The sequence below is a fragment of the Phycodurus eques genome, chromosome 2 (assembly GCF_024500275.1).
Source record: "Phycodurus eques isolate BA_2022a chromosome 2, UOR_Pequ_1.1, whole genome shotgun sequence".
In the NCBI taxonomy this organism is placed as follows: domain Eukaryota; kingdom Metazoa; phylum Chordata; class Actinopteri; order Syngnathiformes; family Syngnathidae; genus Phycodurus; species Phycodurus eques.
This window is the reverse complement of record NC_084526.1, coordinates 1545612-1560144: the sequence shown is the minus strand read 5'-3', so window position 1 is coordinate 1560144 and position 14533 is coordinate 1545612. Positions and strand designations below refer to the sequence as shown.

The 14533-nt window shown below is 43.6% G+C and overlaps 1 protein-coding gene across 8 annotated transcripts in view; it reads left to right on the top strand.

Annotated features, from left to right (window-relative positions):
* The first annotated feature begins 232 nt into the window (after positions 1-232).
* Positions 233-14533, top strand: part of vps13c (vacuolar protein sorting 13 homolog C) — a 70635-nt gene continuing 56334 nt past the window's right edge. For 6 of the 8 annotated variants that reach the window (XM_061704626.1, XM_061704634.1, XM_061704617.1 and 3 more), the window contains exons 1-14: positions 233-418; positions 2176-2219; positions 2313-2355; positions 2428-2523; positions 3007-3108; positions 4565-4627; positions 6480-6557; positions 6741-6850; positions 8636-8695; positions 8786-8845; positions 8995-9075; positions 9179-9236; positions 10184-10311; positions 11620-11726. In XM_061704626.1, the coding sequence (XP_061560610.1) occupies positions 319-418; positions 2176-2219; positions 2313-2355; positions 2428-2523; positions 3007-3108; positions 4565-4627; positions 6480-6557; positions 6741-6850; positions 8636-8695; positions 8786-8845; positions 8995-9075; positions 9179-9236; positions 10184-10311; positions 11620-11726 (1130 nt within the window). In that variant the 5' untranslated portion in view covers positions 233-318. Of the gene's footprint in view, positions 419-2175; positions 2220-2312; positions 2356-2427; positions 2524-3006; positions 3109-4564; positions 4628-6479; positions 6558-6740; positions 6851-8635; positions 8696-8785; positions 8846-8994; positions 9076-9178; positions 9237-10183; positions 10312-11619; positions 11727-14533 lie in introns of those variants that run through there. The other 2 variants (XM_061704642.1, XM_061704669.1) reach the window with 2 other exon arrangements.

Sequence of the window (14533 nt, the reverse complement as noted above, 5' to 3'; positions counted from 1 at the left end):
TTATTTGTATGTGTACGTTTTTATTGAAATAACAAATGTAAAAAATGTAAGGCATTTCCTTAAATATCACGCAAACTGTTTATCGTGAGGGCGTGGTCCACAGGCGATACAACAGCCAATCATAGCACAGCGTCGCCTGTCCTGCAGCCAGTAATATTGGAGCAGGGCGTGAGCGATCGATGCGCTCCGGGCGTTTCCAGACGTCCCAAATGTAGGACGGCAGACTCGACTAATGGAGCGCGGAGTCGTCGTTCGGGCGACTCGGCAGCTGACAGCTCGCGCGCGTCTAATGCGGAAGTGACACAGCAGCAGTCAACCATGGTGTTCGAGTCTTTGGTCAGCGACCTGCTCAACAGGTTCATCGGAGACTACGTGGAGAACTTGGACAAGTCCCAGCTCAAGATCGGCATCTGGGGAGGTGAGCTCGGCGGCGAACTAGCGGCTAACTCGCGGGTTAGCCGCACGCAGTTCGCTAATGAAACTTCGACTCTCGCCGGATGAATAAAATGTGAACGCTCGCGAATTGGAGAAACAAAGTCAACAAAGTCTCACCGGGTTCAAACTCTATTTTGCCTTCCTCCCCACAAATGTCAATGTTCACTTGGCGTTTTTGTGTTTTCTCCGCTGTCAATTTGGAACAATGTCCTGTTTCGGAAGAAAAAAATGTTTTCAATCCGACGAATCCCCAAAATAATCGACATAATCAAGGCGATATGTCACTCAGTTTGAAAGCACTCTCATTCAAATGGGTCGGAGCCCGGGCACTTGCTAGGTTTGAGTGGACAGGTTGCCTTCTGCGGTTCTCCCAGTGTCTCCTTTTGGCCATTAAAACTTCCTTCTGGCCCGCAGAGACACTTGGAAGATGGAGTGAAGCCAGCAGAGAGTCAGGGAATGTGTCCGCCTTGTGGGCATTTTGGGAATATAGATTGATTGATTTGATTGATTGGTTTATTTAAAAAAACGATTTCAAAGCATTTGTGAATTTCCTGGAAGTCATATTACAGTTGTTTCGTAATTGTGCCTTTAACACGTTCACTGCCATTGACGGCTGTAGACGTCAAATATCCATGTTAACCGGGAAGGCTGGCAGTGAATGAGTTAATTTTATGCACTACTCTCTCTGCTTGTTGCTTCCTTAATTTATATGCCTATTTTTTTATTCCTTTTCTTCTACCTATCTCGTAATAACAGTTTTAAAAAGGTAATTTTCGGAAGACCAACTCCGGCAATGGATTAATGAGCAAAGCGTCCCTGCAGTCACCGTTCGACTGAGTGCAATAACACTTGCGGAAGAAATGAAAAGCGAACGTTTTCAAGGAGGTGCTTTCGTTTTACGAATAGGCGCCATCTATCCATCCGGGCAAGGACTGCCGTGGCGCAAGCAACTTCTGGCGGATTACAAGGAAAAGATGGCCTTCTTCCGCTCCTACTGCAGTCGAAAGATTGCCGACAAACATTGTTAAATACTCCAAGAAAGTACAACCAAACTCAGTTTTGCTCCCGCTGCCTTTTTCAAACCATCGTTTGAGCGTGCATGCATACTACCGTCTCATTTAAGCTAGCGTATGTTGTAGCATGCCTGCGCCCAATAATACGGTGCGCCTTATGTATGTGTGAAATACAGAAATACACCCCGTAACTGAGCCTGCGCCTTTTAATACGGTGCGCCCTATGGTCGTGAAAATGCAGTAGTTTTTCCATGTTTTTGGGGGGGGAGAAAGAATCTATCCTTGAATAGTTATATGGTGACACATCTCCCATTTTGGTTCAGTCTCATATTAAAGTCATCCCCACAGATAACCCATCGCTGGACTTTTGAGTTGTTACCCCTAACCCTTACTAAAGCGCAAGCAAAGAAACGCCTTCATTATATGTGAGGTGAGAGAGACGGACAAGAAAAGGAAAGGAAAACAATGATCTTTGTCCAGCTGCACTCAAACTATCAGAACGGAGTCGCAACATGGCCGAAAAACAGCCTGGCGGTCACAACGTGATTTGAATGTATAAAAGGGTTTCAATATTAACTGAATTATTTCAGTATTTATTTTGATATTTATTTCAATATAACTTCAATTATTTCCCACAATCTACAACAGTCGTCGTGCGCCAATTGGTCGACGAATCGGTTCAGCCCCAATGTCGGTTGCCGTGGTGATGCACTGTTATTTCTTGTAGGAAATGTTGTCCTGGAGAACCTGAGAGTGAAGGAAAATGCACTGGTAAGTCTTTTTTTTTTTTTTTTTTTTTCTTCTTTTCCCTCTCTCTCTCATGCCACTAAGTATCCCAGTCATCATCGATTCTATTCTATTCAGAGTGACTTTGACATCCCATTCAAGATTAAGGCTGGACAGATCGGTGAGTGCGTGTGTTTGTGAGTGAGCGTGTGAGCCTCCTCGCCTTTGTGTGAGCGTCGCTGTCCCTTCGCAGGCACACTGACATTGAAGATCCCATGGAAGAACCTGTACAGCGACGCGGTCGTGGCCACGCTGGACGGCCTCTACCTGCTGCTCGTTCCCGGAGCCAGTAAGCCACGCGAGCCAGACCATGTGCACTAACAACGCTAACGTGCGTGAGAGACTTTGTGCGTTCGCCCGAAGTACGCCGGCATAGGCTCCGGCGCCCCGCGACCCTGAGTACGATAAGCGGCGGCGAGAATGGGCGGATGGAGCCAATCATTCGCATATTTGAATCTCAGATTTGTTTCTGGGGGGGGGGGGGGAACAAAAACAAAATTTCAGATTTTTCATTGTTACGAGTCACATATTCAACACACTGATACGACAGTACTATTGATATAGATACGAATTCTACTTTTCAAACCAGTTCGTTTGTTGACGTTCTCTTAGATTTTGCATTTATACAACATTAAATGATTTGTTGCTTGATAAATATTTCACACCGCAGCGTTTCAAAATATTTGATAGGTTGTAAAGAATCGAAAATCCTAATTAAACCCACGATGCGGTGTAGTGCTGACTGCGTGTGCGCGCTTCATGTTGCGGACAGCCATCAAGTACGACGCGGCCAAAGAGGAGCGCGACCAGCAGGAGGCCAAGCGACGTGAACTGCAACGCATCGAGGATGCGCTGCAGATGGCGGCAAGACGAGGTAAGACGCTCTAATCGAGGAGTTGCAAAGGGGTGGAGCAACCAGCGTCAATTCCCAGAAAGTTCCTCAAGAGAAATGGAACTTTGGGAAGTTACGCCGCCCAGACGAACTGCACTCATTATACCAACAGGCAGATTGTCTCTCCCTACCATACACCGCTAAAGCAGGGGTGTCCAAATCCAAAGTTTGGGCCACTCTTTGAAATCCTTCAACTTGAATTTCTTAAACGTGTTATTCACCCGAGCACCGCATTCACTTGCTGAATTCCCTTTGCTTTGCACGCACGGCAATCTCGCACGCGACGAACACTACTCCCAAAAAGTTGGAGATACTGGGCCGAGTGGTCAAAATTTCACATTGAGCCGAAAACGTACTCAAACTTTCACAGGGGAACTTAATTCGACTTTGTGTCACCTTTTGAATGCGTGTGTCTGATTGTTGAATCTTTCGGTACTTTTTCTTCCCAAAACAAGTAGCCGAATGGCAACATTTCAATGCCTTTCTGTGACCCTTCCGGTCTCATTAGATAGGGGTAGAACGGGTCACAAAATGGTTTGGTATGTTCGTGTCACGGTTTTGCTTTTGTGGTGACTTCAAGTAGCGAGCAGTTTGTATCCGTAAGGGATGGCCACTTGATTAGGGATAGCGGGAAGGCCCACACCCCTGCATGGTTATCTACGTGGTTTTGCCCGCGAAACATTCTGACAGCTCCTATCCTGCAATTGAAGTGTTTTGTGCTTTTGTTCGTGGAAGAGGCAAACAAACATATTACTGAAATTAAGTATTCTGACGGTACGGTAATCTTGAGCCGTTGAGCTTGAAAATGTATTCTTTTTTTTTTTTTTTTTATGTTTTGGTTAATAATAAGATTTGTTTTTTTTTTTTTTTCCATTGCATGTGCTCCATAGGTACAGTCGTAATTATAAAAAGAAAATAAGCAATGGAATTTGTCCAAGTAAAATCCAAATATAGCACTAGCGTAAAAGTAATCGGCAAAGGTTGAGTCGAGGCAAGTGGACTGTTGTTGTTTGTTGAATATATTTCACCTTTAATCCAAAAGGCTTCTTAATTAATGTTAATGAGTAATTATTATTATTATTGTTATTGTTGTTTCCCGAAATAGTAATAGTAGTTGTTTTACATAATTGTACCTAATAAAACACCCATGACATAATAAATGTATATATACACACTTCATTTTGTTCGCACTGGGGGTAAGGTTGGTTTTCTGTTTCCTGACATTCCCCTCGCAAAAGCCCCCACATGACCAACTTTATGAGAGTAGTGTACAGCATACGTGAGAATCCACTTCAAGGGCTCAGTTTTGTTATACAATTGATGCCGGTTGCTGGTTAACCTGACGAGTCCTGTTAAGAAGAACATCAAATGCGTGATGTCATGTTCGTGTATGTTATACTATGATTTGTTGTGTGTTCACGCTGCGTTTGCCGTCAAGCGTCACAAAGCGGCGAGCTGCTCTTCAGTCTGGAAAGTGTTGTTTATACGGAAACGCTCAACGGTAACACACGCACACGCACGCACGCTTGCTAGCATGCTGCAGACTTGTTAGTGGCGAGCTTCTTGTCCAACAGTCATTCAAGTTGGACTTTTTATATCGTAACAAGAGTACACCAAACCTCCCCATCCCTGTTAATCGCAGGCGATGCAAACCCACTAGTGATTAAACAAATTCAGTCAGCAATATCGTATAGAGAGCATATAAAAACACCAAAAAATCCCTCCCACATGCTTTCAACCTTCTTCAGATTGCCAGCTGTTTTCAGAGCATTTTGACTGATCTTTCAATACCCCAGAATAAGGCAAAGTCGACTCTCTTCTTTCGCCAGATTGTTTCTACTACACATGGTATACAGTTTATGCCACACTCCCCTAACTGGGACTTGCCGGTATTCTGTAAAAAGTCATAAAAAACGGATTGCTTAGAAATCTGCAATATAGCGGGGAATGCGAAAGCTGAACCGGATGTTTACTGGCTACATCCGTCGTTGGACAAGCCCAATTCCAATGAAGTTGGGACGTTGTGTTAAACATAAATCAAAACGGAATACAGTGATTTGATAATCATGTTCGACCAATATTTCATTGAATACACCGCAAAGACGAGTTGTTTAATGTTCAAACTGATCAACTTGATTGTTTTGAGCAAATAATCATGAGCTTTGCATTTGATGGCTGCGACACGTTCCAAAAAAACTGGGACAGGTGGCCAAAAAGACGGCGAAAGTGGAGGAAGGCTCATCAAACACCTGCTTGGAACATCCCACAGGTGAACGGGCCAATTGGGAACAGGTGGGTGCCATGATTGATCTCCCTGAATTGCGCAGTCGTTCACAAGCAAAGATGGGGCGAGGTTCACCTCTTTGTGAACAAGTGTGTGAGAAAATAGTCCCAAAAGTTTAAGGACAATGTTCCTCAACGGGCAATTGCAAGCAATTGAGGGATTTCATCATCTACGGTCCGTAATATCATCGAAAGGTTCCGAGAGTCTGGAGAAATCACTGCACGGAAGCGGCGAGGCCCAAAACCCACATTGAACGCCCGTGACCTTCGATCCCTCAGGCGGCGTTGCATCAAAAACCGACATCGATGTGTTAAGGATATCACCGCGTGGGCTCAGGAGCACTTCAGAAAACCAATGTCAGTAAATCCAGTTCGGGCGCTACATCCGGAAGTGCCACTTGAAACTCGACTATGCAAAGCAAAAGTCATTTATCAACAACACCCAGAAACGTCGCCGGTTTCTCTGGGCCCGAGCTCCTCTAAGATGGACCGATGCAAAGTGGAAAAATGTTCTGTGGTCCCACGAGTCCATATTTCCTTTTTTTTTTTTTTTTTTTTTTTTTTTTTTTTTTTTTTTTTTGTTGGGGGGTGAAATTGTGGACGTGGTGTCCTCCGGGCCAAAGAGGAAAAGAACTATCCGGACTGTTACGGACTCGAAATTCAAAAACCAGCATCTGTGATGGTATGGGGCCGTGTTAGTGCCAATGGCATGGGTAACTTACACATCTGTCTAGGCACCATTCATGCTGAAAGGTACATACAGGTTTTGGAGAAACATACGCTGCCATCCAAGCGACGTCTTTTTCACGGACACCCCTGCTTATTTCAGCAAGACCGTGAACATGAAATATATTTTCTTTGTCGTGTATTGAATTAAATATAGGTCGAACATGATTTGCAAGTCATTCTGTTTGTATGTTTAAGACAACGTCCCAACTTCATTGGAATTGGGGTTGTACTTCCTGGTTGTGCTACAGTGCTCTGTGATTGGCTGTTTTTCATGGTCATATGGTCCACTCACTCTCACTTCCTCTGACTAACTGCTGTGTCTTTCTTTAATGCTGCCAAAGTGCCAAAAGGATTTAAAAAACATAAAAAGCACAAAAAAGCTCTGAGGAAGTTGAAACGTGATCACGAGGGCAAGTCAGGTGAGTTGCACCGCGTTTGGTGAAACAGAAGAAATGTTGATCTCACAGCTTCTCCACCACCTCAAACATTTTGTACTACTTCGTATGACTTGTGTCACCAGCTGTGACTAGTCCTGTAGTTCTGGGGCAGGTTCAGGTCCTAACACATGGACCCGTTCTGAGTCTCCTGCTGGTTGCTTTCAGAGAAACCTCAGGACGAGAAGAAGGACTCCTTCATGGAGAAACTGGCCACGCAGGTCATCAAGAACCTGCAGGTGAAGATTAGCAGCATACACCTGCGATACGAGGACGATGTAAGTTCTGCTTCATACTCATTCTAGATCCAGAGCAGATCCAGGATTTAACAATGTACTCACGTTATTTTTTTTGATCAAGTCTTAGTAAAGCTGTGTTCGCCAACTGTCATCGATTGCGCCCCACGCCAGCTTTTCCTTGTAATCCGCCGGAAGTTGCTGCGCCACGGTAGTCCTTGCCCGGATGGATAGATGGCGCCCTTTCGTAAAACGAAAGCACCAAGACGGACCTCCTTGAAAATGTTCGATTATCATTTCTTCTGCAAGCGTTATTGCCCTCCGTCGAATGGTGACTGCAGAGACTCTTTGCTCGAGTTGGTCTTCCAACTCGGGCCACCTCGCCTTGTTTCCGCTGAAACTCTGCGTCGTCTTCTTGACTCGGCGAAGCTCGTTTTCCTCCTTCCTCCACTTGCGAACCGTGGATTCGTTGATCTTGAATTCTCTCGCGGCTGCTCGATTCCCACGTTCCCCTGCGTAACTGACAGCTTGCAGTTTAAACTGTGCTACGTAAGCGTGTCTCTTCGTAGGTGCCATTTTCGAGGGGGTCCTTAGCCAAACCGATGTTGTTTTGCACAATGCCCACCCCGGCGCAATATACCTACTGGGGGTGACGTGACTGAGTCTGGTGACACCGTGGAAACCGTTCTGCTGCGTGCAACATCCTCCAGCGTGGGATCCTTTGGGTTCTTTTGGCGGTGGGACTGTGATAGGCCGGGGAAGTATTTCTTAGAGGACTGTTACCCCCCCCCCCCCACGTGCTAGCTAGAGATAGGGTATCTCTAACTGCTATTAAGTACCGGGATGACATTATAAGACTGGAGCAGTGGGTCCCGGGTTCCTTGTGATGCATGACAATGCCAGGCCTCATGTGGCTGGAGTGTGTCAACAGTTCCGATGTTATGGACTGCCCTCCCCGTTCCCCAGACCATTAATCCAATCGAGCACATCTGGGGAATCATGTCTCATTCTGTCCCCCAATGCCACGTCAGACCGCAGACTGTTCAGGGGTTGAAAGATGCCCTGATCCAGGTCTAGGAGGGGATCCCTCAGGAGAACATCTGACGTCTCATCAGGCGCATGCCCGGGCTTTGTAGGGAGTGGATCTGGGTACGTGGAGGCCACATGCATGACTGAGGCTCATTTTGACTCCTCTCGAGGGATTTGCGCAGAAGTTGGATCGGCCGGTGATCTGGTTTTTCCCCTTTGATTTTGAGTCGGATTCTGAATCCAGACCTCCATGGGATGAGGATTTTCATTTCCACAAATCATTCTCTTATTTTTTTCTCAGCGCACATTGCACAATATAATGAATACAGATTTTCAACAGAATTGTTGAAGTGGTCGTTTATTTTCTTTTAGCAGTAATTGCTGGTATGCCTGTTGAAAAATTAAAGTATTATCTGCATACTAATTTGTGTGAGAGGTTTTTCAAGAAAATTTTAGTTACCTGAAGTGAATCTGAAATGCCTACCTTTTGTGCACGCACCAAACGAAAGCGGAAAATGCTTGCCTTGCTCTGTGAGCGTGCACTGACTTTCTACTACTGCTTTGGTCTCCAGAAGCACTTGCTGAGTCAAAGAAGTTATAATTACGAAATGACAATTGCACCAAATGAAAGCACTCGACACTCATCTAGCTGGGGAGGGTTCACATTCAGGTCCATCTCAAGCGCTAGGTTCACATCTTGGATCTTGGACAACATATAGGTCTAGGTCCAGGTACAGTGTGTGCCCGCGTGCGGGGGGTGTACCTGGGTAGTCATGTAGATGTTTGTGTGCATTTCAGGTGTCGGACCCACAGCATCCCCTGTCCGTGGGAGTCACCCTTGCAGAACTCAGCCTGCAGGTCACACCGACTGCATCTTCCATACGTTGTTATATGCATGGTTCTTTGTCATTGTCACGTGTTATTAGCTAAGTTGTCTTTTGGGCTTAGACGACAGATGAGAACTGGAAGTTATGCATCCTCAATGAAACGGCAAAGATCATCTACAAGGTAAAATGCTGTCGATCAAACGCACACGCCCTTCTAACCACTGTCGGTCAAATATATGTGTAGGTTTTATTTTTATTTTTTATTTTTATTTTTTTTGGGTCCTGCAGCATTATGATGATGTTGAATATTAATGAGTTTTCATGTATTAGCTGGGCCGTCTGGAGTGTCTTTGTGCCTACTGGAACGTCAACAGTCAAATCTTCTACCGAGGATCACGGCAAGACATTGTGGTGAGGTTCTTTTCAAATTTTGATATTTAGTCACGAGAAATTGCTGAAATATTAGATGCTTCGGTAACTTGTGTAGTAGTTTCAGCTGTTTCATGTTTTGTAGGATCAGCTCAAGTGTGGAATCAGTTGCAAGGACCAGGAGCTGCCTCACTACCACTACAGTCAGTACCTAGATCTTTATGTGGGTCTTAAGCTTGAAGGCAACCTGGAACGAGATGTTTATGTGGATTTTGAACAAGAGCTTTATGTGGACTTAGAACTAGACTTATTGTAGACTTGGACCCCGACATAGACCTGTATTTGAATCTAGACCTTTTAAAAGGTCTTTAATCTTTGCGTTGACCTTCGGGCTGCAACTAACAATTATTTTAATTGATGAATTGGACAATAATCCCACCCTTTTTTTCCATAAACCACACCTTATTTCAAATTGGTGCAAACGTGCACAAACAGACATCTCTGTTAACCTAGATTTATGTGGACCTAGCTCTTCAGATAGACCAGGAGCTAGACCTTTATGTGGATCTAGACTTTTCAGAGGACTTGGAGCTTTATATGGACTTGCAACTAGACCTCTATGTAGACCTACATCTTTGAGGAAATGGAATGAGGTTCTTATGTAGATCAAAAACTTGAAGTGGACCTGGAATTATACCTTTATGTGGACCTAGACCTTCAAAAAGACTTGAATCTTGATGTGGACCTTGCAGTTAGATCACTACATGGACCTAGATCTTTATGTGGAACTGGAACGAGGTCCTAATGTGGCCCTAAAACCCCATGTGGACCTAGAACTAGCTTTTTATGTAGACGTAGACCTCATTGTACCTGGAACTAGACCTTTATGTGGCCCAGGACCTTTAGGAGGACTTAGATCTTTGTGGACTTGGAACTACACCTCTATGTGGACCTAGATCTTTATTGTCGAACTGCAATGAGATACTTATGTGGAGCTAAGACTTTATATGGACCTAGAAATAGACCTTTATTTTGATTTAGTGACGGACTTACAGCTTTACGTGGACCTATTAAAACGTTGACTCTTAGCGAATCAATCGTAATTTGTGTTTTCATTGGTCTTCTGATTTAGTCTTTTCCTGTTTTCCAGTTTTCAAGCCCATCTTTGCTTTAGCCAAAATCCGCATCAACCCCAATGCAGAGCAGGAACTGGACTCTCCAAAAGCCCAGCTGCATCTGGAGGTCCAGAACATCGACGTCCAGTTCACCAAACCTCAGGTAACACAAGTTCGAGGTGAAACGACCGTCCTGCATACCAACCGTCGTCCACTCGCCTGGTGGTTCAAGTACAAGTTTGACTCAAAATTTGCAGTTAAACTAAAAATTGTAACACTAGCTAGCTTGCGGGATGGCACCATAATTCCTTTTCACGAAGAAAGATGAGTCCGTTTTTGGTGCAGATCTGGCCAGAGTGATCTCAGAATCAGAATCATCTTTATTTGCCAAGTATGTCCAAAAAACACACAAGGAATTTGTCTCCGGTAGTTGAAGCCGCTCTAGTACGACAACAGACAGTTAATTGACCAGAGAACACTTTGGAGACATAAAGACATTGACAAAAACAGTCACTGAGCAATAAAGGGTTGCTAGTTTTCTGGTAATGCCGGTACAATTTTTCTTTTTTTTTTTTTTCCTTTTGACAATTGTGCAAAAAGATGCAGAGTCCTCTCGCATTTGGAGCAGTTTGGATGACTACTATAGCAATAGTCCGGTGCAAAGGGCGCCGAGACTTCAGAGTGTATGCAGTTTAAAGTGACTAATAGTGCGATAATCTGGGACAATGTTGATTGTGCAAATGGTGCAGATACTCCTCAGTCATTGTGCAAATGGTGCAGATGCTACTCTGGCATGTGTGGCCGGTATTGGTCAACAACAGATATGCAAATAGTACAGCGTGGCCAGACTACTACAGTGAGTGCATGAGTAGTATATAATTGGCCCGACAGAAATGTGACAACAAACTCAAACAATGACAACGTTGCTTTGATATGAATACCGCTGCTTTGAAAGTTGTTGCTATGACATCACTTTAACGACCGTCACTATGGTGTGAAGACTGTCGCTACGACCTTTGCAATGATATGAAGACCGTCGCTATTGATGACTGTTGCTATGATAGGAAGACAGTCACGTTGTCGACTGTCTCTACAATAGGAAGACCATCACGATGACGACCGCCGCGTTGACGTACCGTAGCTGTGATATGAAGACCGTCACTGTGATGACTGTTGCTACGCTAACCGTTATGGTGATATGATGACCGTCGTTATGATACGAACACCGTTGCTATTACGACTGTCGCTCTGACGACCGTCACAATGATGTAAAGACCGTCACTATGACGACCGTCACTGTCCTATGAAGACCGGTGCTCTGACAACTACTGCTATGACAACTCGCTACTATTGGAAAACTGACTCTTTGATGACGGTTGTGATGTCAGGAAGATGGTCTCTGTGATATACCGTCGTGATGATGACTGCTGCGATTGTCCCCATGACGACCGTCTTGTTTTTTTGTGTGCAGTACGTGACCATGGTGGAGATGCTGGAGTCCATAGACCGCATGGTAAAGAACGCCCCCTATAGGAAGTTCCGGCCGGACGTACCGGTCCATGCCAACGCCCCCGTCTGGTCAGTTCTGCTTCACACCGAGGCTATGTCCACATCTGATCCAGATCTAATCCAGGGTCAGATTAAAATTCAAATCTGGATTTATTTAAAAAAAAAAAAAAAAAAAAAAAAAAACCTTCAGTATTCCCTAAACGGTCAAATTAAGGTTCAGTTCAATCCATCCTATTTATTATTTATTTATTTTTTATTTTTTTTGGAACCAATTAAGATGTTAACACAAATGTAAGACTAGTTCCCATTTTTTTTAGTCTGATTTTGTAACTTCCAACTTTAGCGCTTTTAACTCATTCACTGCCAGCCGTCCCAGTTTACATGGATATTTGACTTCTAAAGCCGTCAATGGCAGTGAATGTGTTACTATATCAATAATGTTCAAGATTAGGGCTGTCACTATTGAATCTTTTTAGAATTGATTATCCTATCGACTATTCCATCGAGTAATCCCCCCTCCCCCATGAAAAAAATCTCCCACCCCTCCATTTATTCTTTTTTTTTTTTTTTTAATCAGAATATTTTTTACTACTAACATGCATTTTTTCCCTCAATTATGAGGGATGGACTTCTATCCTTAAACTGCATATGTTGGTGTATGGTATAAATTCTGGACTGAATTTTAGACAACAAAATTAGCTAATGCTCAACAGTTATCAATCACGATTTGCATTAGCGTGCTAGCGATTACCATTTTAGGTTAAAAAAATAAATAAAAAAATACTACCTAACATTCAGCTCACTCATACTTATCATGTTATATGTATCAAGATTTTAAATGCACAGTAAAAAGACAACGGTAACACTGAGCAATAAGATTCTTACTTTGCTAGTCTCCCTCCCTTTGCACAAAAAATATAAAAGATTCAAAAAACTAGTTTAAATAATGAAAGATAAATACTGAGAAAAGGGGCGGCCTCAGAAATTTACATGAACAATTTCAATTTAAAAAAAAAAAGTGGCAGTACTATTAGTTTTGTTAGTGCCAAGATTTTTTTTTTTTTTTTTTATATAATGTGCAAAGCTGCAGGTGTTCCACTATTCAAGTACTGGATGTTGCACAGTGTAAACATTCAAGTGAGCAGGATTAAAAAAGATAATAATATTCCAGTGTGAGTCACAAATTGTGATGTCATTTGTTTTGGAGTCTGATCGTGTGTGGCTAGACGAAACCGTTTTTTCTTCTCGGTTGTCTGGCTGCGATGCCCTTGTAGCTAGAAGTTTGGAAAGTGCGTGTTAGCTGATGTGTGCGATCTCTCACAATTGTCATAAATGTGGTGTAGCGACGTGAAGGCTAAAGAGATGATCATCGATCCAAGGCGGAGGAGGAAAGAGGTTTGCACCGCGAGTCCTTTGTTGTTTTGGGTCATTTGTCTTGTTGCATGACGACGCTTCTCCCGATTAGTTCGGATGCATTTTTCTGTAAATTGCCAGACAACATGGTTTTGTAGACTTCAGAATTCATTCTGCTGCTACCATCATGAGTTACATCATCAATAATGAGTAGTGAGCCCGTTCCAGAAAGCCACCATGCGAGCCCAAGCCATGACATGACCTCCACCATGCTTCACAGATGACCTTGTGTGTTTTGGATCATAAGCAGATCCTTTCTTTCTCCATACTTTGGCCTTTCCATCTCTTTGCTCGAGGTTAATGTTGGTCTCATCAGTCCATAAAACCTTGTTCCAAAACCTTTGTGGCTCATCTCTGTACTACTTTGCAAAATCCAATCAGGCCTTCCGATTCTTTTTGCTGATGAGTGGTTTGCATCTTGTGGTATGGCCTGTATATTTCTTCTCTCAAAGTCTTCTTCGAACAGTGGCTTGTGATACCTTCACCCCTGCCCTGTGGAGGTCTTTGTGTGTTTCTTCACAGCTCTCACAATGTTTGGCCACATTAGGACCTCGTTCCAGTTCCACATAAAGATCTATGTTTTGTGTCATCACCTGCTGTTGATACCCTTGGCTGACCTGTTGCTCAGTACGCCGGTAGCCCAATGTTTGTGCAGTTGCTCTGAGTTGCTTCTTTATAACCAGTATCACCATCAAACCTATGATCTAAAAGGCAATGTGTGTGGAACTAACCCAATTGACTTAATATTCATTAATTAATGTTTCAGCCAAAAGTTAAATCTAGCATTATTAAAATCGTTATTTGGGACCGTTTCATCACGTCAAATGGTTTATATGTGCAAGTTTTCACTTGACTTCCTGTTTTAAGCCTGTAGCCTTTTATTTAGAAGGGTATGCACCAGAACTCAGCATTTTGGCACGAAAAGTAACTTCACACGACACTGGTGATTGAAAAATAAACATTTTAAAAATGTTTTTAATGCAACCAAATGCTGTAAAACGTTGATTCCTTTCCTTACCCACCGTTGAGGCACAAGGTTAGTGTTTGTGATACTGTGAGACGTTTATGTGAATTTTGTCCCAATTCATTGCGGTGTAAAGTTGCTATGGTGAAGTTTTAGATCAATGTTAAGCTTTTTTTCTGTCATCGGCTGTTTTGCGTTGTTTTGAAGACTAAAATAAATGCTAAAAGCCATCAGTGTAAAAGTGCAACCAACCGTTTACCATGATAGCTGTGTCAATACTTTTTGTTCGCCGCCGCCGCCATTGGGCACAACCACGTCTTGCGCGCGTTCTTCTTCGTTGGTTTTTGAGGCTTCCTCATTGGTTTTCGCCGCTTCTTATTCGGGGCCGGAGGACGAGGCATCGAAACGTTTTAATTCGAACGATTCTGGGAGAACCGGAACGTTAGTCCCGATTCCAATCGGTTCTCGATGCCCAACCCTAGTCACGTGTTCCAATACT